Source organism: Dendrobates tinctorius, unplaced genomic scaffold (genome assembly GCF_039654945.1).
Source record: "Dendrobates tinctorius isolate UK_male_01 unplaced genomic scaffold, ASM3965494v1 ptg000022l, whole genome shotgun sequence".
Classification (NCBI taxonomy): domain Eukaryota; kingdom Metazoa; phylum Chordata; class Amphibia; order Anura; family Dendrobatidae; genus Dendrobates; species Dendrobates tinctorius.
The window spans coordinates 10,695,419-10,722,985 of record NW_027361690.1 but is presented as its reverse complement, the minus strand read 5'-3'; the positions used below and the strand labels follow the sequence as shown (position 1 = coordinate 10,722,985).

Sequence of the window (27,567 nt, the reverse complement as noted above, 5' to 3'; positions counted from 1 at the left end):
GTAATACGTTTTTTTCTCCCGCCCATAGACTTGCATTGGCGAGTCTCGGCCAAGAATCGCAGCATGCTGCGATTTTCTCAGCCCGTTTAAAATGGGCGAGAAAAAAATCAGATGATGGGTGCTGCCCCATAGATTAACATTGGTTTGAGTGCTGTGCAATTTTTTTAACGCATAGCACTCGTCCGTTTTTCTCGCTAGTGTGACACCAGCCTAAGTAAGATAATGGGTCCAAAAGGAGGTCAGTTTCAAAAACCCTCTAAGGCCTCATTCACACATCAGTATTTTTGATCAGTATTTGTATGCCAAAACAGGAGTGTCTCCAAAACAAAGAACAGGCGTCAGTCTTTCAATGATATTTTTCCTTAGTAAGTTCCATTCCTGGGTTTGGCATACAGACACTGATGCAAAATACTGACCAAATACTGATGTGTGAATGAGCCTTAAGACAGCTGTTTAACCTTAACCCTGAAAGGTTTGATGAAAAGGCAGTCTCAAAAATATGGTAAATAGTACCTTGGGAAACCCCACATCGACAAAAGATAGGGGATATAGTTGGATCGGATGATTCAGTCTATGTATCTCTTCTAGGACATGGCACCATTGGATTAACAGTTTATGTTGATTTTCTCTATATGTTACACACATGGAAGTCTTGGTTGTCCTGTTCCATATAAGCAGCCGTGTGCGATCTAATATGTTTTTAACTTAAATATCAGCAGGCAATAGTAGTATTTTTAACTTAATGCATTAAAAATGCCAGAAAAGCATTGTGATGCAGGAAACTGAAACATATCTCCGCACAAGCAATTAATGGAAACCTGCTGGGTGTTTCCTGCTGGCCAAAACCAAGGGCTGCTTGAACCGCAGCCTGGATGCAGAACTGCAGCCAAGTATATTATTCTCTGAAATGCTCCAGTGTTTTCAGAGAGATTATAGTTTGAAGATCTTAACAGCTGATTGACAGATATTTGCTCATGTACATGCGAGGGAGAAACCTGTCAATCAGATGCAGTCACTTTGTTAAGAGACAGCCAGGGGTGGAGCCGGACTAGTCTGATCTCCAGCTATAGTCCCCTGCTCTGATCTTTAAAGTATATTCTTTCTAATGCAGGATCATTTCAGAGAAGAATATACCTTGCTGCAATCATACCACCGGCTGTGATTTGTGCTGCCCACAGTTTGGACAGCATGAACTGGATGACAGGTTTCCTTTAAACATGTCAAGTTAGAAGAACAAGAGATATTTGAATTTGTAAAGGTGCAGTCGTCTGTATCAAGATATCTTGCTGCATCTGATATGGGGGTCACATTCGAAAATGTTACATAGTTATTCAGGTACACTGTTCCAAAAGGCCAGAAGCAGATTCTAAGGTCCAACAGATACACCGATAATGAACCCATTTTGTTGGCAACCATTTTTAACTCCTTCAAGACCCTGCCCTTTTTCATTTTTGCATTTCTATTTGCTCCCCTTCTTCCCAGAGCCATAACTTTTTTATTTTTCCATCAATATGGCCTTGTGAGAGCCTGATTTTTGCGGAACACGTTGTACTTTGAACGTCACCATTGGTCTTACCATATCGTACTCAAAAATGAGAAAAAATACCAATTGCAAATAACGTCCAATTCCACAACGGTTTTATGTTTTTTTTTTTTACCATGTTCACTAAGTGCTAAAACTGACCTGCCATTATGATTCTCCTGGTCATTTCAAGCTCATAGACACCAAACATGTATAGGTTCTTTTTTATTTAATGGTGAAAAAAATTCAGAGTTTGTTAAAAAAAAAAATTCCTCCAATTTCCGACAGTAGTGTCGCCATTTTTCGTGATCTCAGGTTGGGTGAGGGCTTATTTTTTGCATGCTGAGCTGATGTTTTTATTGATACCATTTTGGTGCCGACACAATCTTTTGATTGCCTGTTATTGGATTTTCAATGCAATGTTGTGGCGACAAAAAAAACTAATTCTGGAGTTTGGAATTTTTTTCAATCTACGCCATTTAGCGATCAGGTTATTCCTTTTTTATTGATAGATCGGGCGATTCTGAATGTGGCGATACCAAATATATGTATGTTTGATTTTTTTTATTGTTTTATTTTGAATGGGTTTGACAGCGGCATTTAACTAGTTAATAGCCGCGGGTGGATTGCGATTCCACCCTCGGCTATTGCGGGCACATGTCAGCTGACATGTCCCAGGAAAGGGAGAGAAGCGACCTCCGCCGTACGGCGGAGATCATAAAGGGGTTAAATCAACATTGCATGGTTTTCTCAGAGATGTTAAGCATTTAGTTCACCTGCCATATTTATAAAATCCTTGTGCCACCGTTGTTGACACACGCTCCTTTGCCAGGAAAGCAGTTGGACCTTCAACACAGGAAAAAACTAATTCTGTAAGGATATCAATTTGATGTTAAGCATTATAGAACAAGTGTTGTATGATAGGCTTCTTTTTTTTTTTTACTGATCTGATTTGTTTGCGTAGGACCTCCTGGATTTGATGGAATGGATGGGATGCCAGGATTTAATGGTTCTGATGGGGTTCCTGGTATTCCAGGACAAAAAGGTGAACCAGGTGCTTCTGGAAAAAGAGGAAAAATTGGTAATGTGTTTCCTTTTCTCTGCTGTGTTTCAATACAGATGATTGTTGTAGCAGATGTTAACCATAATAGCTATGTATCTGTTGTATGCAATATTTAAATGTCAGCAGTTTTATGATATTTCAACTTAGAGCAGCAAGTAATGTAGGCCAAAAGAGCCTGATTCCATGGACGTGTCACTTATTAGGCTATGTACGGAAGTTTTAGTACAATGAGCTTTTTATCAGCAGCAGATTATCAATTTCGGGCTAACTGATCAGTATAACGCCGCCCCACTCCTGATTGTCAGCTTGCTGACAATTCACAGCACACACAGGAAGCTGCCAATCAGGGGTGTGGGCGGGGTTATACACAAGCTCCACATTCTGACCACTGCTACATCTACAGCAGAGAGAACATGGAATATATCAAATCTTCATTAATCAGTCCAGTAAGTGACATACTGCTGGAATCAGCCTCTCTATTCCTACATCATGCAGCTCCCATATTACATTTGCTGACAAATTACCTTTAAGGAGGACTTGTGTCCAAGTCAAAAGTATCTAGTTTTGCTATTAGTTTATTCTTAATGTTCCCCTGAGTATTGACTTTAAAAAAAAAATTCTCCATATCACTCCAGAGATATGGCTCATTATTTGGTGCTCCGTTGTATGGGTATTTTTTTCCAATGTAATAATTCAGAGCAGTCTAAGGACATGATCCTGAGAATCTCGGGAGCTGCTCCCTCTTAGAAAAAAAACATAACATTCAGCAGTAAATAAAAAGGCTCATATATCCTGAACCATATGGTGGATTTAAAAAATAAGAATTAGAATACTGAGGGGAGCAGCAGGAGTAAAATAAGAGCAAAATCTAGCCACTTTTCACTTGGTGGCAGGTTCCCTTTAAAGGGGATGTCCCCCAAAAAGACGCTAAAACATATTTCTTTTTTTATTTTATGTGCACAATTACGGGGTCGGACATCTTGGCTCTATTTTGTTTACACTAGTAAATTATGGTAACACAATTAACAATAAAAATAATGATAAATTTGCAAATTTATTTGATTGGAATTGAATTCTCCTCGAAGTTTGCAAAAATAATTATTTTCCATAATACAGATTTATTTTTTTTATATGCTTTTCTCAAATTCATGCAAATGGCAAATAACTCCTGTCTGCAAGGAGACAAGAGTTTACTGAACCACAAAGGGCCAGGCAAATGGTTAAAAAAAGAATAATGCTATGTTTGAGTCCCTGAATTTGCAAGTCTCATGGCTGTTTGACAGGCAGGAAGATTGTCTAACAAACAGACAATCCATGCATGTGTTGCGGCTGTCGAACAGCCATGAGACTTGCAGATGCGGGGACTCAAACACAGTTTTAGCGCACTCGAGCATGCCCAGATAAGGCTAGTTTCACACTAGCGTTTATGAGCGCAGCGACGGCCTGCGCACGGCCGCCGCTAAGCCCCGCCCCCTGCTGCGCCTCCGCCGGTAGCTCCGCCTACCGGCGCATGACGCTGCATGCGCCCTGCGTCCCCTATCTTTATCACTGGAGGCGCAGGCCGTGCGCAGTATGCGTTTGTCGGCGCATGCGCCTTTTTGACTGTGCGCCGGCGCAACCAAACTGCAGCAGGTTGCGTTTGGCGCAGGTCGGCGCACCGTCAAGGCCGTCGCTGCGCTCAAAAATGCTAGTGTGAAACTAGCCTAACACCTTATCCGAGCACGCTCGCTCATCACTAGTGTGCAGCCTCACTCAATACACTTTTATTGATCAAAGCCGCACACGTCTTTATGGCATGGGACCGCATGTATGCAAATTGCAGATAACACATAGAGTGATTGCAGGTTTGAGCCCTAAGAATGGACAACCCCTTGAATGGTGCAAGTTGTAAGCGGGTATATGGGTGAGCTCACTCCACATTCAGCAGAACATAAGTGGGCATTACAGCCAGGACTTTCCTCTAAGGCCGGGATCACACATGCGAGAAACCCAGCCGAGTCTCGCATGTTAATACCTGGCACTGCCCCCGGCACTCAGGAGTGGAGCGTGCGGCTCCATGTATTGCTATGCGGCCGCACGCGCCACTCCTGAGTGCCGGCGGTAGTGCATTGTATTAACATGCGAGACTCGGCTGGGTTTCTCGCATGTGTGATTCCGGCCTAACAATCACCAGTGAAGCGCAGCTCCGCCTGCGGTTGACAACCTGCTAAATGCCTCTGTCAGACTCCGAGATTGACATTTAACATGTGCCGGTATTGGGATGCAACATTCCATATTCTCATCGTGGGTTGCTATGACAGCCAGGGGTCTGCTGAAGACTCCTGCGCCTGTCATTACTGTACTCCTTTCAAACCCTGCTCGCCTTCAAAAGAATTGTGATTTCTGCTAAGTACAGCAATGCTATGGCATTGCTGTATATAGCACAAGTGATCAGACAATTGCAGATGCAATTATAATAGGAACAATGAAAGTAAAAATAATAATGTTTTAAAAAAATGAAAAAACATAAAAGTTTAAATTACCCCCTTGCTCATGGCCGAAGCTTGCACCAAACAGGGGGAGGGATCTATTGGCGGACACTTCACATCATTGGGTGTTAAGGGGTTAAGTTGCTTACAAAACAGATTTTGCTTAGTTTTTGCAGCATTTTTTACTACATTTTTGTCAGGGTACATTTATCTCTTGTGCATGCTGATAAAGTTTAGTGCATAAATAATCTGATTCAACTTCATCAGGTTTTGGCATAAAAATGCAGCAAAACCTAATATCTGATACAAAAAATATTCCTTTAAATAACAATCAAGTACATTTATAAGTCCAATAACTCAATCATAATCATAAGCAAACACAACCATGTTATACCCAATTCCATGAGGAAGGAAAACACGGTTCAAAAGAAGTATTCTTGGAAAAGTACATAGAGTTTTATTCAAATACAAACACATAAAATTTGGAGCACTCAGTACCAAATAGGCAACATGTGTGGAGGATTTAATCACAGGCAAAAGCTATTCCATACCATATTATATAAGAACCAGCCATATTAACATGATAAAAAGGCAGTCTGCATCACAAAGTGGCTTTGCCAAAATTAGCCTTTATAGAATTATAGACTGCCTAGAACTCATTTGTAAAGTGCAATAAGTGCATTATAAAAATAATTAATAATTGCACATCACAATCTGCATTACTGAATAACTACTCAAATCTCATTAAATAAGTGCCATAAGTGCTTTGGACCTAAGTAATTATTATTAACTAAAAAAAGGTGCTAGTGACCAAAATTCATTGATTTTTGTAAGGAGTGAAAAAACCCCTATAAATCACATCCTATGCTATAGGTATGTGTCAGACAGCTGACCATGAGCTTACTGAAACAAAAATACAAGTCATGCAGACAGCTATGTAGTTACTAGTATGGAAGTGCGCTGTGTCCCCGTGCCTGGCGCCCCTACGCACGTTTCGATATGACTTCGTCAGGAGGCGTGGTTTAGCCTAGCCCCAGATACAGTTTATATACCCAGTCATAGCAAATTAGAAACCCCGAATGTAAATGCCAGACAATGTAGCAGCGCATGCGCTAACGCGGCTCTCTTCCTGAAATAGGACACTTCCTCCTGTGTTTTCAGAATGCACGCTAGCCAACGTTGATGAAGTTTAGTGCATAAATAATCTGATTCAACTTCATCAGGTTTTGGCATAAAAATGAAGCAAAACCTAATATCTGCGTTTTTTGCAGCGTTTTTCACCCATTTAAAGCAATGGGTAGTGCAAAAAACGCTGCAAAAAACGCAGATATTAATGCTGAAAGAAGTGACGTGCTGCGTTATGCAACAAAATGCAAAGCATAAAATACTGATGACAGAAAAAAAACCAAGCTGTGTGTATGAGATTTCTGAAATCTCCTAAACTTTGCTGGTACTGAGAAAACACAGCTGAAAATTTGCATCAAAAAACATAAAAAATGCTGCAAAAACGCAACATGTGAACAGAGCCTAAATAGGGCTTTTACAGAAACCACTGTTAAAGAATACCTCAATATTACTTACCTGCTTTGTATACAGGACATTATTAAAACCAATGTTTACATGAAAGGGTAATAGATCAGATGCAGAATTCTCTCTATCGGGCAGACAGCCATTTCTTCTGTAGACTACGGTAAATAAGAAGTGTTCAACTGTAAAAAGGACTCCATTTTGTGGTCTTTGGCAGACACGTATTCTTTTCTAACTTCAGGCTAATCAATTTTACCATGTCCCAGTATCCATGGGAGCTCATGTACATAACAAGGTAAACTGTCACATAATATGTCATTTGTTTTTTCATTCAGCAAAAGGCAAATTCTATGTAACCTGCACAAATTAAAAATTAACGTCAAGGACATTGAGTGCTTCAATTTCTATGGCATCAGCAATCTGTTACACAACAATAAGCTGCAGGTTTTCTGCGAACTAGATGCTGTTACATTACATGGAGAGTTTTTTTTTTTTTTATTATTTAGGTGAACCAGGAATGAAAGGTGAACAAGGTGAAAAAGGAGAGAAAGGAGATTCCGGTGAAATTGGTTCCTCTGGAAAAGAAGGCATGCCAGGACAAAGGGGTGAAAAGGGGGAGAAGGGGGACCAAGGTGACACTTCTAATGACGTCATTATTGAAGGTAGATAGGCATTGGAAAAAAAATGCAGTTTCTTGAATATTGAATACCCCGTAAAATACCTCCGCCCCCATACATATGTAATACAGTATGTTCATCTTTATGTATTCACACGTGTGTTTACTTTTCATGGACTCAAGGTGCAAAACTCCAAAGGGTGGAAATTTACAAAGTCTGCCATTCTGATCACATGTAAACAATTCTGCAGGTATGAAAGGAGAAATGGGACCTCCAGGCCCACCAGGCCCACCTGGTCCTATGGGTCCTCCAGGCAGGAAGAAAGTCAAAGCTCAGCCAGTCGTACCGGAGTTCAGTACTAAGTGCACAGGTAAGTTATTACTAGGTTATCACGGATGTTTCCTTAATATTCTGAATATACTTTTTTGCCACTTTGTCCCCTAAACAGGTCAATCAGGATAATTTAACTGAGAGCTAAATGTTTTATGCAGTTGTACTCAATAACCTTTTTCCTCCCTTCATGCTTGATTTCATTAATCAAGTAATTTACATATCTTCCTTAAAATTAAGAACGCTTATTGTTATAGTTCCTGAATGGGGGCAAACGGTGATAAATACCTATGTATTTGAGCGTCTTACATCATACGTGCTTATTAATTAATGGTTCAACAATATGCTCTACCAGTGTCTCTCTACTAAATATATAAGGATTCTTCCCTTATAGACATATGAGAAGGTAATTACAGCCATGGCATCTGCTGGGGGGCAGAGAATGATAGATCCTACTCATGTGCAATAACATTGTACCTTTTGGTAGGGAACAAGTTGGTGGTTTTCCACCATTTAGCACCACTATGTGCTATATGACCAGTTTACATTAAACCTGTTTACACCAAACAGCACTTCTGTTCTTAGTTCTTCAGTGTTATCTATCTATCTATCTATCTATCTATCTATATTACTCCCAGGGAGCCACTAAAACATAAATGTACACTATATTATATGGCGTTGGGGTCCTAGGTTCAAACCTCACCAATGAAGCATCTGGAAGTCATTTGTATGTTCTCCCCGTGTTTGCGTGGGTTTCCTCTGGGTTCCCCGGTTTCCTTCCACACTCCAAAGACATACTGATAGGGAATCTAGATTGTGAGCCCCAATGGGGACAGTGATGATAATGTCTGTAAAGTGCTGCAGAATATGGTGGCGCTATAAAAGCAAGCCAAATAATAATTATGTTTCTCTGCAGTTGTGGTTTTCTCATAAATGTTTACTCAGATGGTTGGAATCAGTACAGTATTACTGCACATGGACGCACGGAGTTAACATAACTACTACAAAGTGTCAAATTATTTTGAAAACTTATCATTTACTTACCAGAACCCAAATACGCACTGATGACTTAACATGTGCTGCTGTCATGGGCCTTGACACTTTTACTGCGACAGATAACGTCTTGAGAGAGCGTTTTTGGATTCCTTCCAATGTTAATGTGTACGTTAGAAATCAAGACGATAGTGCTCATGTATCCGTCAGCTAGATATAATCATGTGCTACCAGTAGACATCTGCAAACATATACAAAATATTAGGACTTATACAAAAAGAGAGAGACCCACACGTGTGTGTGTGTCTCCATGTGGCCCCATGCACTGCCATTGTCAAGTTACAGTCTACTGAAGCCTGAATACAAAGTGATACAGGTATTATTACAGGTGTAATTCCACCATGGAAGAATGCCACCTACCATTACATGGTAACGAGTTGAGTCATTGTCTACCATATCGGTTTTAGTCTACTTATACCGATAGCGATCGCAGTATATAATATAAATAGTACGGCAAATATTAATCCTTCATCTGACGGAATGTTGTCCATAATATAAGTGGTGGTTACGTTATGACCCTAGAAATCCATATAGGAAGAATTCTCTGAAAATAGGGGATTGTTACGTAAATTAGTGTGTAGTAGAGTATTATCTCATCCAACTCACAGACAAGTACGGTAACTGCTTTAAGAGAACTCTGATTTTCTGATAAATTATAAGCTTTTTTTCCTAATAAATATATAAACTAGCTGAATCTTGTAATATGTACTAACCCAATTTCATGTTGAATTGTAAGGTGAGACTTGTGCCGTTCCCAATGATGACACCATGGCTGGTAAATCCGGTGAAAAGACCAATGGCATTCCTCCAAAGAAAGACGGTAAATAAGTGTCTTATGTTATTTAAAGGGAACCTGTCAGCAGGATTGTGCTCAGTAACCTACAGACAGTGTCAGGTCGGTGTAATTATACTGAATAAAATGATACTTGGTTGATGAAATCCATCTTGTGGTTGTTGTGTAATCTTTATTTTCAGTTTTGAGTTACTGATCTGCTCGTGCCCCAGGGCGGCCTGTGGGGGGTCTTCATGTGGTGCTCTGATTAGGTATACATAATGCAGACTGCTGACAGGTCACTGATCCCTCACTGACCTGCCCCCTAGTTTACATAATGAATATAATATGTATGAAAAAAAAAATTCACATTCTGCAGGTGGCACCTGCGCTGTAGCACGATTGCATCTATAGTATGCATTAAATTATTTTATTTAGTGAATATACATTTATTCTAAAAAAAAAAATCTCTCTCAAAATTGCTTTATAGGCGATCTAACACATCGCTGATAGATTGTACTGCGCAGGCGCCGCTGGTGCCATCTTGGTGGAGATAACTTTTTCTCTAGCAAGATGGCGCCATTGGCACCTGCCCAGTAGCATCTATCGGATCACCGATAGATGTCACTGCATTTTGAGAGAGAATTTTTTTTCTGAATAAATTTATATCAGCAAATAACATAATTAAATGCATATTATACATGCAATCATGTTGCAGCGCTACTGCCGCCGCCTGCCTGCTCAATGTGATTTTTTTTCAATACATATTATATTCAGTATGTAAAATAGGGGGCAGGTCACTAAGGGATCAGCGACCTGTCATAAGCCATACAGATGCATATATAATCAGAGCACCACATGAAGACCCCACATAAGCCGCCACGGAGCATGAGCATATCATTAACTGAAAACTACAAATACATATTAAACAACAACCACAAGACGGATTTCATCACCAAGTGTCATTGTAATCAGTATAACGGCGCTGACCTGACACTGTCTGTAGGTCACTGTGCACAATCCTGCTGACAGGTTCCCTTTAATACTTTTAATGCCCCGCTGATATCTAATAACATGTGTTTGTTGACCAGACTGCACCATAAAGGCGATAGAGGATCCAATTCACATTGCCAAAGTAAAAGAGACATTTGGAGCTTGGATGATGGATTTCTCAAACCAAACCAGTGATGAAAGAATTTGGATTGTGGCACATTTCTCAGGTGCAATAAAACAAGACATGGAGAGAATTAAAAAATCTAAGAACGTGTTCAGCACTGCGGTGAAGTTTGTTACATTCTTTTTTCACTTAGTAATTTAATTTACCTTGCTTGTGAACTACATTTGACATATTCACCTGAAAAGCACTTAACACATATGATGAATGATTTTAGAATCCTCCATTTACCCGGCATATGCCAAAATGTATTACAGTGTGGAAAGAGCCTTTCTGTACAATGGTTCGGTCATAAGATGCTCCGGTTGTCAGAGGATGCTAAGACGACCCCAGAATTGAAAAAGTGGGCATCCTTATCATGCGGCAGCTGGGTTATGTGACCTACATGTGTTGGCTTATTTTATTTATTTCTTTTTACAGGATTAATAGTAAAGCAATATGAAAATATAACTACTCTGCAGAGTGATGACTACAAGTCTACAAAACTGCGCTGGTTCTACCATGGATGCGGGCATCTAGTGTATGACAATTCACTGTATTACCACAAGGGAGGATCTAATAAAATTGTAAGGTAAAGTTTTCTTTCATCCACAATTACAACAATGTTCTTCACTTCACAATCAGTCATCATGCCGTACCCTACTGACCTATTCAGTTTGGGAGACAGCGTTAAAGGGTTTGTCCAGTCTTCTGATGAAAGTCTGCAGGCACGCTCTGTGACTGCAGACTTCTGAATACTTACAGTGTGTGTGCGGCACACTTTCATGATGAACGGGTATTCATGATTCATGTGAGCTTCAATTCTATTACCCTCCGATCCTCTTAATCCCAACCTCATCCTTTATAATAAAGGACCCACTAAACACTCCACACTTAGATTGGATTAATTGGCCACTGCAGTCTTTTATTAACATTTAATACAATACATTTTAAACAAACAACCTCCTAGAAGGGGTGGTCCTCGAAGCCCCAAAAACTATAAGCTACAGGTTTAATAATCCCACCTTGGCCCCAGGTCGAGTCTTACCTCTAGCAGCTATGTGCCATCTCAGAGGCACCTATCAACCAACCTGGCCAATATCCAGCACCATTAACCCCCCATGCTCTACTGCCATGACATACATATTTTCTATGTTATTAATAAAGAAAAAAACCCATTCATTGTAAATCGCATTAATCCCAGCACTCCACAGAACTTGAGATAAATACCTCAAACACTCCCATGAAACCTCAGTGTGACGTCACAGGTGACTGGATACTCCGCCTCCAGCAGGGTGAATTTCTATGACACCCACAACCCTGGATACACTGCCTCCAGCAGGGCGAATTTAAACAATGAAACGTGCAGCCGGATACACCGCCTCCAGCAGGCGAATTTCAATAGTTATATGTGTATCTGGATACACCGCCTCCAGCAGGGCGAATTTACAGAGATAAGGGAAACACCAGGGAAACTGATACAATGGAGGGCCCTGCAATAGGGAACGGGGACGTGGAGACCTCCTGCACTCCCCTGAGTTAGTGTCTCTACACTCCTAACGGTCCCTAGGCAGATACCGCACCTGGCGATGAGCAGGATACCTAAAAACCCTAGCTCGCCCTGCACCTATCCCTTTCTAATTAATTGGACGGTGCAGAAATTAATCCCACCACCGCACTAAAACACACATAAGGAAAGTAACAAACAGGGAAAAACCACTTAGCTTAGCTCTGTTGCTATTGCTCCCAGCAACAGAGTCCAGCACCTGAGTGCAGCTTTCCTCCAGAATAGCTGCTACTTCACCAAAGCTTTGTCAGAGCTGCAAGGAACTCCTCACTGTTGTTCCTTCACCACCAGGACTCTGACTGAGCTGCAAGGAACTCTTGTAATGGTCAACGTGTGACTGGACACAGCGCCTCCAGCAGGGCAAATTTATGACACACGTGACCCTGGATACAGTGCCTCCAGCGGGGCGAATTTAAATAATACCGGGACGTGCAGCCGGATACACCGCCTCCACCTGGCGAATTTAAAAAGTACACGTAAAACTGGATACCCCGCCTCCAGCTGGCGAATTTAAATAATAAGGGGAAATACAGGAACAATTACAGTGGTGGGCCCTGTAATAGGAAAAAGGGACGTGGAGACCTCCTAAGCTCCCCTGAGGAAGCGTCCCTGCACTCCTGACGTTCCCTATACAGGCTCCGCACCTGTCGCCGCACGCGAACCTTATGCCCTGACTCGCCCTGAACCTAGTCCCTCGCTAGGGCATTGGCCGGTGCGGAAACTAATCCCACCACTGCACTAGATCACACATAAGGAAAGTCACAAACAGGGGAAATAGAAAACTTAGCTCTCTCTGTGCAAATGCTCCAGCACCGAGTCCAGCAACCGACTGCAGCCTTCCTCCTGAATAGCTGCCACCAAGTTCAGTATGCGCTGCAAAGAACTCCCTTCAGTGACTCCTTCCACTCCAGGACTCAGATTGAGCTGAGCAATCTCTCCAGCTCCTTCCACCACCAAGGTTGGTTGCAAATGAACAACTATCACCAACAATGATTGAATACCCTGAGACTCATTTATAGAGCCTCACACCTGATTTATAATTACAAATTAATCCTACCACTAAGGTGCGATACCACTCCCCACCACCGGGCAACTTAGAATGAAAGACACCACGTGTGATAATTCCAATGGCCACCAGGGGCAATCACGTCACACTTTGTACTTGACAAAGTAAAAAAAATTCACTTTGTCAACTTTAAAACTGTCAGATCATGACAGTACCCCCTCCTTAATGAGGGGCCTCTGGACCCTCAAGACCACCCCTCATTAGGGAAACCACTACAGCGGGGACGCCCAGACCCTGAGTTCACCCCACCATCACCTGAATTCAAATGTATGACAAACACACAGCTGGTATTGGCAATAAAGTTTATTTTGGAGGCATCACTCATCTCCACAGCGCCAACCTGGGGAACGAGTTTATGTATGAGTATCTTTGTTATGAGCTGATCAGGCTCCACTACACATTTCCACAAGATGTTTTTTGGTGGCCACCCATACATGCTCGTTCACACACAGGTCCGGACCTGAACGTTTATTGCACACATTCGTTTTGTCATAAAATTGGTGAACTCATTCTGGACCTGATAACAAAGGTGTCCCCCTGTGTCACCACACTCACACCCCCGCACTACACCATAGGGTACACCACACTCCAACCCTTTCCACCATGAGGTCTGCCTCTCACAAGGTTTGCTAGCGGCGAGGGCTGAAACTTGCCCCTACTCTCCCGCCGCACAATCGCTGCTCTCACTGGAGAGGAAGGGGTCCCCTGTAGAGAGACGGCAGAGACAGTAGTCCCAAGGCAGCAGCCCTCACACGACTGCCCCCAGCTGACAACTTCCCTTCCTCGCCAATCTATCACCGGGTTGTGTTTTTTCAGCCAGGGGAAGCCTAAAACGATAGGTACTGGCATTCCCCCAAGACGTAGCATGACAAGGACTCCTCATGATGTCCTATACGCAGATGGATGTTTTCTACGACTTGGGTAAGGCTCCCCTGGCTCAGTGGAACAGAATTAATGGCCTGGACGCTTATAGGTTGGGCTAGCGTCCTGCACTTCAGGCCATGAGTCTGGACAAAACGAGCATCCACCAGACTGACTCCTGCTCCGCTGTCCACAAGCACCGGTACCACCTCCGGTACCCCGCCAGCCACCACTTCTGCTGACATAATACCTTGGGAGGGCAAAATGGAGGAAATGTACACTCCCTGGTTGCCTTCCTCCAAACGACCAGGGGTCTGCGGCTTCTGAGATGACACAGATATTTTGGCACGTAATGGGCACACCTTAAGGAAATGACCAGTCTGCCCACAGAAAAAACATGCCGACACCACTCCCTGAACCGTAGGCAGGCCGGAACACAACCTGACACCTCCTACTTGCATAGGTTCATCCGGAGACTTGGCACGCCCTGGGCAGGCTCCCATGAAATGGCCCGGCTTCCCACAGGAAAAGCATACCCCCCACCACGGCGAACCCCAGGCAACTCCCTATTTGTACCAACAACACCGGGCTGCCTGGGTTCCACCAACCGTACCGGGGGGTCCTCCCCCCCGGAGAGGACTACAGGGGGCACATTTTGTGTATGTCTTTCCCTAAGGCGTCTATCCACCCAGATGGCGAGGGACATGGAGGCCTCCAGCGACCTGGGGGCGGCGTACTGCACCAGAGTGTCCTGCAATTTTGGAGACAGACCCTGCACAAATTGACTCCTAAGTGCACGGTCATTCCACTGAGTGTTAGTGGCCCATCTCCTAAACTCGGAGCAGTACTCCTCAGCAACCCGGGCTCCCTGTTTACACCTACGGAGTCGGGATTCCGCCAGAGAGACGCCATCAGGATCCCCATACAGAAGCGCCAAAGCCGCAAAAAACTCGTCCACGGACTCTAAAGATGGTGAATCGTCCGGCAGGGAGAAGGCCCAGGATTGGGGATCCCCCTTCAAAAGGGACATAATGATTCCCACCCGTTGCTCTTCGTTCCCTGAAGAACGAGGACGCAGCCTGAAATATAATTTACAGGCTTGCTGAAATACCAAGAATTGATCTCTCCCTCCAGAAAACCGGTCAGGGAGAGATATCTTGGGTTCTGGCTGAGCCTGTGCCTGAATCAAACCTCCAAAGCCCACCAACAGCTGCAGTTGCTGCACCATCTCACCGCGCAGCCCCCTGATCTCTTCAGTAAAGGTCTGCAGTACTTGGGTAAAGGTTTGCATTAGGTCCATGGCTCAGCAGAAAAAATTTTTATTGGTTGGTGATAATTAGTGTTGAGCATTCCGATACCGCAAGTATCGGGTATCGGCCGATACTTGCTGTATCGGAATTCCGATACCGACTTCCGATATTTTTTCAATATCGGAATTCGGCATCGGAATCGGAAGTTCAAAGTTGATTGACAGCCTGACGTCATCATGATGCGCGGTGTGTGCGCATCATGATGCGCCGTCATTTCGGGCCTTCCGGGGGTCTCTGCCGGCCTGCCGGGGGGCTGTGCCGGCCTGCCGGGGGGCTGTGTGGACTGCCCGGGGTCTGTACCGGCCTGCCGGGGGGCTGTGCCGGCCTGCCGGTGGTCTGTGCACCCTGTGGGGGTCTGTACCGGCCTGCCGGGGGGGGGCTGTGCCGGCCTGCCGGTGGTCTGTGCACCCTGTGGGGGTCTGTACTGGCCTGCCGGGGGGCTGTGCCGGCCTGCCGGTGGTCTGTGCACCCTGTGGGAGTCTGTACCGGCCTGCCGGGGGGCTGTGCCGGCCTGCCGGGGGGCTGTGCCGGCCTGCCGGGGGGCTGTGCTGATGTCCGGGGGTCTGTGCAAGCATCGTCCGATGGGACTACAAGTCCCATCGGGCGATGCCTGCTACCATGACAGTGATTGACACATTAGCCAATGATGGGACAGTAGTAGTCCCATCATACGGCCTATGTGTTAAATGTTAAAAAAAAAAAAAAAAAAAAAAAAATACTACATACATACTACATGCATGCTACATACATACTACATGCTACATACATACTACATATATACTACATACATACTACATACATGCTACATACATACTACATGCATGCTACATACATACTACATGCATGCTACATACATGCTACATACATACTACATGCTACATACATACTACATATATACTACATACATACTACATATATACTACATACATACTACATACATGCTACATACATACTGCATGCTACATACATACTACATACATACTACATACATACTACATGCATGCTACATACATACTACATGCATGCTACATACATACTACATGCATGCTACATGCATGCTACATACATACTACATGCTACATGCATACCACATACATACTACATACATACTACATACTACATATATACTACATGCATGCTACATACATACTACATGCTACATACATACCACATACATACTACATACATGCTACATACATACTACATACATACTACATGCATGCTACATGCATACTACATGCCACATACATACTACATACATACTACATACATACTACATGCTACATACATACTACATATATACTACATGCATGCTACATACATACTACATGCTACATACATACCACATACATACTACATACATGCTACATACATACTACATATATACTACATGCATGCTACATACATACTACATATATACTACATGCATGCTACATACATACTACATGCTACATGCATGCTACATACATACTACATACATACTACATACATGCTACATGCTACATACATACTACATATATACTACATGCATGCTACATACATACTACATATATACTACATGCATGCTACATACATACTACATGCTACATACATACTACATATATACTACATGCATGCTACATACATACTACATGCTACATGCATGCTACATACATACTACATACATACTACATACATGCAACATGCTACATACATACTACATATATACTACATGCATGCTACATACATACTACATATATACTACATGCATGCTACATACATACTACATATATACTACATGCATGCTACATACATACTGCATGCTACATGCATGCTACATACATACTACATACATACTACATGCTACATACATACCACATATATACTACATACATACAATACATTCATACAATACATACATAGACATGCAGTACATATAACATAGAGTAACATACTTACCAATACTTGTCACATTGTTCCCCGAAGCCATTGTCTTTTCCGGAATAAATATTAACATAACAAACCACAAAAATACTCACCCACGATCCGAAGCAGTCCACGAGTGTGTCCCACGACGATCTTGGGTAGAGAACGGCAGCATCAGATGATGCTGCCGTTCTCTACGGGCTGCAGGAATCCAATGACGGAAGGTAGGTATCCTTCCGCACTGTATTCCTCCGCCACTTAAAAAAAAAAAGTCCCTAGTCTCACTTTATGCCATTGCTGCGTGGGAAATTCCCACACAGCAATGGCATAAAGTGAGACTAGGGACTTTTTTTTTTTTTAAGTGGCGGAGGAATACAGTGCGGAAGGATACCTACCTTCCGTCATTGGATTCCTGCAGCCCGTAGAGAACGGCAGCAACAGCTGATGCTGCCGTTCTCTACCCAAGATCGTCGTGGGACACACTCGTGGACTGCTTCGGATCGTGGGTGAGTATTTTTGTGGTTTGTTATGTTAATATTTATTCCGGAAAAGACAATGGCTTCGGGGAACAATGTGACAAGTATTGGTAAGTATGTTACTCTATGTTATATGTACTGTATGTCTATGTATGTATTGTATGAATGTATTGTATGTATGTAGTATATATGTGGTATGTATGTAGCATGTAGTATGTATGTAGTATGTATGTAGCATGCATGTAGCATGCAGTATGTATGTAGTATGTATGTGGTATGTATGTAGCATGTATGTAGCATGCATGTAGCATGTAGTATATATGTAGTATGTATGTGGTATGTATGTAGCATGTAGTATGTATGTAGCATGCATGTAGTATGTATGTAGCATGCATGTAGTATATATGTAGTATGTATGTAGCATGTAGTATGTAGCATGCATGTAGTATATATGTAGTATGTATGTAGCATGTAGTATGTATGTAGCATGCATGTAGTATATATGTAGTATGTATGTAGCATGTAGTATGTATGTAGCATGCATGTAGTATGTATGTAGCATGCATGTAGTATGTATATGGTATGTATGTAGCATGTAGTATGTATGTAGCATGCATGTAGTATATATGTGTTATGTATGTGGTATGTATGTAGCATGCATGTAGTATGTATGTAGTATGTATGTAGTATATATGTAGTATGTATGTAGCATGTAGTATGTATGTAGCATGCATGTAGTATATATGTGGTATGTATGTAGCATGTAGTATGTATGTAGCATGCATGTAGTATATATGTGGTATGTATGTAGCATGTAGTATGTATGTAGCATGCATGTAGTATATATGTAGTATGTAGCATGTAGTATGTATGTAGCATGCATGTAGTATATATGTAGTATGTAGCATGTAGTATGTATGTAGCATGCATGTAGTATATATGTAGTATGTATGTGGCATGTAGTATGTATGTAGCATGCATGTAGTATATATGTGGTATGTATGTAGCATGTAGTATGTATGTAGCATGCATGTAGTATATATGTAGTATGTAGCATGTAGTATGTATGTAGCATGCATGTAGTATATATGTAGTATGTAGCATGTAGTATGTATGTAGCATGCATGTAGTATATATGTAGTATGTATGTTGCATGTAGTATTTATGTAGTATGAATGTAGCATGTATGTAGTATGCATGTTGTATGTATGTAGCATGTAATTTTTTTTTTTTTTTTTACATTTAACACATTAGCCGGATGATGGGACTACTACTGTCCCATCATTGGCTAATGTGTCAATCACTGTCATGGTAGCAGGCATCGCCCGATGGGACTTGTAGTCCCATCGGACGATGCCTGCACAGACCCCCGGAGCCTGCACAGACCACCGGCAGGCCGGCACAGACCACCGGCAGGCCGGCACAGACCACCGGCAGGCCGGCACAGCCCCCCGGAGCCTGCACAGCCCCCCGGCAGGCCGGCACAGCCCCCCGGAGCCTGCACAGACCACCGGCAGGCCGGCACAGACCACCGGAGCCTGCACAGACCCCCTGGCAGGCCGGCACAGCCCCCCGAAAGGCCCGTACAGACCCCAGAGAGGCTGTACAAGGGCAGGAAAGGGTTTTTCTTATTCCGATACCGGAAGTCCCATAGACTTGAATGGGACTTCCGGTATCGGAATCGGCGATACCGATACTTTTTTTAAAGATCGGCCGATACCATCCGATACGATACTTTGAAGTATCGGACGGTATCGCTCAACTCTAGTGATAATGTAATGGTCAACGTGTGACTGGACACAGCGCCTCCAGCAGGGTGAATTTATGACACACGTGACCCTGGATACAGCGCCTCCAGCGGGGCGAATTTAAATAATAAGGGGAAATACAGGAACAATTACAGTGGTGGGCCCTGTAATAAGAAAAAGGGACGTGGAGACCTCCTAAGCTCCCCTGAGGAAGTGTCCCTGCACTCCTGACGTTCCCTATACAGGCTCCGCACCTGTCGCCGCACGCGAACCTTATGCCCTGAGTCGCCCTGAACCTAGTCCCTCGCTAGGGCATTGGCCGGTGCGGAAACTAATCCCACCACTGCACTAGATCACACATAAGGAAAGTCACAAACAGGGGAAATAGAAAACTTAGCTCTCTCTGTGCAAATGCTCCAGCACCGAGTCCAGCAACCGACTGCAGCCTTCCTCCTGAATAGCTGCCACCAAGTTCAGTAAGCGCTGCAAAGAACTCCCTTCAGTGACTCCTTCCACTCCAGGACTCAGATTGAGCTGAGCAATCTCTCCAGCTCCTTCCACCACCAAGGTTGGTTGCAAATGAACAACTATCACCAACAATGATTGAATACCCTGAGACTCATTTATAGAGCCTCACACCTGATTTATAATTACAAATTAAACCTACCACTAAGGTGCGATACCACTCCCCACCACCGGGCAACTTAGAATGAAAGACACCACGTGTGATAATTCCAATGGCCACCGGGGGCAATCACGTCACACTTTGTACTTGACAAAGTAAAAAAAATTCACTTTGTCAACTTTAAAACTGTCAGATCATGACAACTCTTCTCTAGCTCCTTCCTCCACCAAGGATGGTTGGAAATGACCGATATCACCAACAGTGAGTGAGACCACTTGACTCTCCTTTATGGACAAGAGCCAGAGCAATCACAACTGCTAGTGATTCCCGTGTAATAATACTAGCCACCACCGGGGGCAAAACTAGAACTAAAAACACCACTGTGTAATGACCCTAATGGCCACCGGGGGCAAAACTAACTTTAAGCAAACAGCTTAAAGAAAAAAAAAAGGTTACATGTGCTTTTATCTGTCACAATCCAGGATGGATCGTGACACTCAAGACCAAATAAGGGAGGGTGAGTGGGAGCTTCTTACCACTGTAAAGGGGTACCTAAAATTACTACCCCTATTAAGATGGCTGACACTTTTTTACTGTTACCCCTTAACCCCACCTCTGACCCCTCCTCCCCTAAGACCTAACTCCAGCTCCACCTCTATGTTCTATATTCTACCTCAATCCTGTCATGTTGGCCTCCCTCAAGGCCAGGGGCCCAGTACGGCCTTCCTGGATCCTCAAGCATTGCTGGTCAGAGCGGTTGGTCACGTGACTGTGCATAAAACCTTTGCCTACTTCCGGTCACATTCTCACTAGATGTGCTGAGAATGTCTAATTGGCACGTGACCATATGTGTACAAATTACATACTTCTGGTCACATGATCGTCAGCTCTTACCAGCAACACCTGAGAATCATGATAGCATGTGAAGCACCCAATGTAAAGATTCAGAAGTCTGTAGTCACTTAGAGTGCCTGCAGACTTTCATGGGAAGTCTAGACAACCTCCTTAAGTGATATTCGTAATAAATATTACTATTGTGCTACAAAAATATATTAGATAATTGCCAATGGGGTATCATAGAAAGTGGAGGGCACATTATAAAGCGTTTTGAACAGCAGTTTTTGGTGGGACCATTGACCTACCAGCATATGTTTTTGGATTGTAAGTCAAACATGGGGAGAAAATACAAGTTATCTGTGGTCAGACCAACAATAAATCCTGAATAATATTAACTTGGGAAATAGACATGACTATTTTTTTGTTTTTCATCTTTCAGGTATGAACTTGACACTGAAGCCTTCCAGACTCTCGGCATTGACAATGCAGCTTATCACAATCGTAGCTATCTCTTCTCAAATTCTAAATCTTACTTTAAAGTGGCAGCTGATGAGAAAGATCTCTGGATCATCTACTCCTCTGACACAGATAAAAGTATCATGGTTGCTCACCTGGATGACAAAACCTTCTCCGTCACTCAGCACATTAACACAACATACCCAAAGTCCAAAGCGGGCAATGCCTTTATTGCATGTGGAATTCTTTATGTTACAGACACCAAAGATTTGAGGGTGACCTTTGCATTTGATCTCCTGAAACAGAGGCAGGTTGATGCTAGTTTTGACCTTAGGTCATCAACATCAGTTCTTTCTATGCTGTCCTACAACCCTAAGGATCAGCAATTATACGCATGGGAAGATGGATCTCTGATGTTATATCCAGTGCGCTTTGTATCCAGCACTTAGTTAAGGGATACTGCAACCAGGGTACCTGCAAAATGTACTAAATGGGTTCATATTTCATGTATAAATGGACATCTTATGAGCCTTTAGCTCTGGTTTATCATTCTGGAATCATCATTTTACGTTTTTAAATAAATATTTTAATAAAAAGATACAATTGATAAGAGATGCTGTTTACTTGTTTCTGCCCTGTTGCAAGTATTTGCGTTGGCACGCAATATCTTTATAGAGAGAATTAAGTATACAGTCATTTTGCTGTCAGTATCAATCAATGAAGCAATAGATTATGTTACTTAGAGCATGGAGAAAGTAGGTAAACAGAATTGTAATGGTAGTTAAAGGGATATTATCCAGTCCTCCAAAACTTCTGTACATAGATTCTGCAGGAAAAGGGTCAAACTTTCCAATTTACCTTTTCACTGCAATCCAATTCCTTTATATATACAATGGAACACATTTACTAGCACAGGTTTACTGATTATTGATAAGCCAACATGCAATTGTATGGTAGCATAAGTCATATGTCCGAATACAGCATTCAACAATTGCCAAATGCAGCACAAATACTGAACAGTGCCAGGTTTCTCTCTCTAACTATTTTACAAGAATGCTCTCATTGGGAAAAAAAGATGATCTTGTAGTTATAATACCTTTTAATGGCTAACAAAATAAAATAAATGATGTTGCAAACCAAGGCTACCAGCCCGCCACCATTGATGATCCGATCATTCGAGCCGCAAGGATTCCTAGAAGTCCTCTGGTGGTGACCTACAACCCAGAGCTTGAGGTACTGAGAAAAACTGCTAAAAAACCATCAACACATCTTACACAAGGATGACCGGCTAAAGACAATATTCAAAGACCCTCCCTTGCTGTGCTACAGGCAACCTTCAAATTTAAGAAACATCATGATCTGAAGTTCAATGCCCTCGGATACACAAAGAGCAACCTATCCTTGCAATGTAAAGAGCTGTAAAACCTGCACTCATGTAGATAGAATACAGATTCCCAACACACAGCAGGACTATAAGATTCCTAGGACATCTACATGTTCCACTTCCAATGTGGTGTACTTAACTCTGTGCTATATGGGAGTCTCTGTGTCGAAGAAACAGGACAGAAACTGGAGCAAGGATGAGGTCTCATCGTTACACGATTACAGATAAAAAAACATGTACCGGTGGCCAAACATTTCTGTGGTCCAGGACACAACATAAACAATATGAAAGTTGTATAGTAAATTGCAACTTTAAATCACAAAAACATTGTGCAGGGTTTGGGAATACAAACTTATTAAAGTCTTTGAGTCTATCCACACAGGACTAAATCTGTCAGGAGGAATTATGACTACAGAATCTGAGGACTCTACTCCAGAGATACTGTAGTGAGGGCACCTGGTCTCTGATCTTACTTGCATATTGGGACTATAAAACTTTCACACCACTAATCTAGTCCAATTAAGCATTCATTCTCTGAGCTCAGTTTCTGTTTATTTAAATGTCCATTTATTATGCCATGCCTCTGTGTTTTTTGTTGTGCATATATTTTTGTTTCTTCAGATACTTTGTTATGCCATGAGGAAGAAGTCCCGAAAGCTTGCTTTGTAACATCATTTATTTTATTTTTGTTAACCACTAAAAGGTATCATAACTGCAAGATTATCTTGCTTTTACCCCTGAGGGTATTCTTTTTTCCACTGGCTAACATGATACCAAACCCTTTTTTCTTTTATCTATTTTACAAGATACTCTCCTTTCCCAAAAGCTTGACAGTTGTCGGCAAGTTAGCAGTGCGTTCTTTACGTTCTTGGGGTCGGCGGAATTCCAGAGGTAAAAAAAATAGGAAACCCCCTTTAATACTATTTTTTAAAGTAATTATGGCAGGAATCTGCCATAATAAATGATTGCCAATGTTCACAGACAGATAGCGATGAATGGTGCATTAGAAACGCATATCACTATAGTGCAACCTCGTAGATCTCTGACTGAATTTTAAATTACACATTTCTGTTAACCCACAACTCCAGCAGTTTTTTTTTTCATTTTACTATTGGAGTCTAATCTAAGCTCCCTGCCCCCAGTATTATACTTACTTGGCGCCATCTTCATCTTTTAAATGCCTCATCTCCAGGCATCATAAATGCCAGGTGGTAAAAGCTCACCTAGTATGAGGGGAGGAAATGTATGCTGATGGTGGTGCATGTTGTTAGATTTGGTATTTCCTACCCTGGGCAAATGATCAAATTATCTCCTTGAAATCAAATATCAGAAAAGAGTGGCAAAAACACAACATTTTTCTGAAAATTTCTGCAGGCTCACACCGAAGTATATTTATGGATCTACCTCATTTAGCTTTTATGGGGGCTTTACACATAGCGATATCGCTAGCAATATCGCTAAAGCGTCACCGATTTTTTGACGCAGCAGCGATATTGCTAGCGATATCACTATGTGTGACACTTACCTCCGACTGGCTCCCCCGCTGGCTATTGCTGATCGCGCGAGATCGTCCACGTCCATTTCTCGTCGGCCGCTCCTGCTAGGCTTCCTGCTGGCGCCGACGAACGACGCATGGACACGGGCGGGAGGACGTCATCATCGCCGCGTCTGAAAGGTAAGTAACGACCGCTGCTGCGTCGCTACGTCGCTGTGAGATCTGCCTGTGTGGCAGCTCACTAGCGACCATTTAGCGATGCACCAGCGATCCAGACCGGGTCGTATTGTTGTCGGGATCGCTGGTGCATCGCTAAATGTAAAGGGGGCTTTAGATTTGTGCATTTATTTTATAAGAAAATCTTTTATAACACAAATGATAATGCTGATGACCTACAGAAGATAACAGACTTTGAGGAAAAATGTATCTAAACTTTTTGAAAGCAAATCTGAGTGGTTTCCCATATCAACAAATCGGATCGCTGTTATCATTTTTAATGGGTTATTCTATCTTTGCTTTGCACAGGTTTGGATATGTTTCCCAATGTACTACAAATGATGAAAATACAAAGATATGGTAATTTTATAGTATTGTAGTTTATTATAATCTCCCTCTAAATTCATCATAAGGTAATTAATAGAAAAACGCTTTCTCTGAATTTTAAGTAAATACATTCTGTATAGCACTCACAATGTGAAATATTGTATCTGAGGCTGGTTTCACACGTCAGTGTCTCCAGCATGTGTAGTAAGTTTTCTCACGTACCGGAGACTCTGACACACGTAGACCCATTCAAATGAATGGGTCTATGCAGATGTTAGCGTGTTTTAACGGACCATGTCTGTTTTAACACGGACAAACAGCCCGCAACACGTGCTGCACACGGAGAACTGTTCACATAGTCCTCCGTGCTCACGGACGGCCGCCGGGAAGAAGCGCTACAGTAAGCGCTGTTCCCGACGTCTGGTGCTGACCGCGACTGTAATTCTGCTCTCCTGCTCTGCCGGCAGGAGAGCAGAATGAATGAAAACCCGACGTGGGGTTCCCTCATTTTAATGACCAACCAGATGAAGCTTACAGCTGGGGGCTGCAACTCTCAGCTGTCAGCTTCAGCCAGGTTGATTGTGAAGAATAGAGGGGTCCTCACGCTGTTTTTTTAAAATTATTTAAATAAATAATTTAAAAAAATGGTGTGAGATCCCCCTATTTTTGACAACCAACCTGACTAAAGCCGACAGCTGAGGGCTGCTATTGTCAGGCTGGTAAGCGGCCATTGATTTTGCCCCCAGCCTAAAAACAGCAGCCCCCACCTGCCCAGAAAGGGCGCATCTATTAGATGCGCCTAATCTGGAGCTTTGCCCGGTTCTTCCCACTTGTCCACTTGAAATTTACTTTATTCCTCCTGGGAGCTGCCAGCTTTTAGTCATAAAGGCATGGAGCTTTTATGTTACTGATCCATGCACAATGAGCAACAGCTGTCATCACACCTCTGTGCATAGGGAGCTGTCAATTAAAGTGCAGGTGTTTGCTTACAGCCGTTACTCACTATGTATTGCCCAGTGCACATAGCCACTCCATGCACGCCTCTATGACTGAAAGCTGGCGGCTTCTAGGAGGAAAAGCGTTCATTTTCTCCAGGTAGCCACGCTTTCAATAAGCAGGCCAGACAGCATTGTAAAGCAATTAGCGTGCTGATTAAAGGGGTTTTCCAACAAACAAGGTACATTTTAATTAATAGATCTTGAAATAATAATAAGTTCCGCAATTGGATGTGTTTCAAAAAAATGTTTCAGTGCAGGAACATCATCTGATCATACCACATCTCCTGGGCAGGGTAGAAAGCAAAAGATTATACAGACGTTATGATATAGGATCGCAGATGATTCTTTTTGTGAGGCAAAACACTTCACTGCCTGTTTTTAAGAAATCCTGTTTTTACCTCAAGTTAAGAATCAGCTATGATCCCATGCTGTCCTGCCTGTATATGCTTTTGCTTCCTCCCCTGCCCAGGAGCTGTGGTATGATCAGACCATGTTCCTGCACTGTCAAACACGGCCATTACACAGTACACAGCAGGGGCACATTTATCAGATTATCTCAGCACGGGAACATTTTATTTAACACATCCAACTGTGGAAATTATTATATTATTATTATATTGATTAAAATAAACTTTGTTTGTGGGAAACCCCTTTAACCTTATATCTTAGGTTAATAGCATTAGAAACATGACAGGTTTCTGCTAAGCACGTGTTATCATATCGTACAGGTTTAAGTACCTTAAGGCAATATAATTATACTAATTATGCTAAATAAGTTCTAAAACTTAATAAGATTAACAATAACAATCCTTAAGTAATGGAGTAATGGAGACTTTGTTCTGACTTGCACTGTATGCTGTAATTTGTGTAAATGCTTTATATTTTGTTGGTAGCCTGTGGATACATTTTCATTTTAAATGACATTTATAATACAAAATTATAAAAAAAAATCCCATATTGACTCAATTTAATTATGATCAATCAACATTTCATGCCAAATACATAGGATGACTATTTAAATGTTTAGAATCGTGGAAGTTCAGAATTGCATAACCTACGTTATAGTAGTTGTTCAGTGGCTTGTAGTTGTGGGTGTAGGTCTAGAGTTTGCTGGAGAAACCAGTCATGATAATCTTTTGCGTTATGTACTGTATACATATAAAATATCACATTGATGATTTTTTTAATCTAAAATCACTATTTTCGTAATTAAAAAGATGTATGGAGCACTGATGGGACCTTGCGCAGTCAGTGTCAGGCTGGGGAACATTGGACTTACCAGAGAACTTGACTCTGAAGGCCGGCATTTCATATATCCAAAATCAATGCATTCTCATTAAAGGTTTTTTTTTAGACCAGGGCTAATTATCATTATGCACTGTATACACAATGTTAGGATTTGGCTCTGCTTGCCTATTGGAACGATCATCACCTGATCGCTCATATACAATTAACTAATCTTCCTGCTTCTCTAAATGCTAATGTTAAAGCATTGAGAGAAGTAGGGAGGGGTTAGTTGCTATAGGATTTCAAGTATGATAGTAGCAAAAGAACGATCACAATGACGACTGATCAAACTGGCAAGCAGAGCAGAATTATTATAATTAGAATTATTATTGTTAGAATCCTAACAATATATACAATGTATTTTACACTGTATGAATCAGTGTCTGAAGAAGATTAGCTCTAGCCTGGAAAACCTTCCTGACCAGGCCAAATTTAACAATTATGACCAGTGTCACTTTATGTGGTAATAACTCTGGAATGCTTCAAAGTATCCCAGTAATTTTG

At 42.2% G+C, this 27,567-nt stretch overlaps 1 protein-coding gene across 1 annotated transcript in view; it reads left to right on the top strand.

Moving 5' to 3' along the window:
- The window catches only part of GLDN (gliomedin), a 77,935-nt gene extending 55,965 nt beyond the window's left edge, over positions 1–21,970 (top strand). Inside the window, exons 4-10 of the mRNA XM_073568441.1 lie at positions 2,487–2,603; positions 7,087–7,242; positions 7,448–7,567; positions 9,317–9,400; positions 10,444–10,572; positions 10,947–11,097; positions 21,340–21,970. Of these exons, the coding sequence (XP_073424542.1) occupies positions 2,487–2,603; positions 7,087–7,242; positions 7,448–7,567; positions 9,317–9,400; positions 10,444–10,572; positions 10,947–11,097; positions 21,340–21,805 (1,223 nt within the window). The 3' untranslated portion in view covers positions 21,806–21,970. The remainder of the gene's footprint in view (positions 1–2,486; positions 2,604–7,086; positions 7,243–7,447; positions 7,568–9,316; positions 9,401–10,443; positions 10,573–10,946; positions 11,098–21,339) is intronic.
- Positions 21,971–27,567: the final 5,597 nt, after the last annotated feature.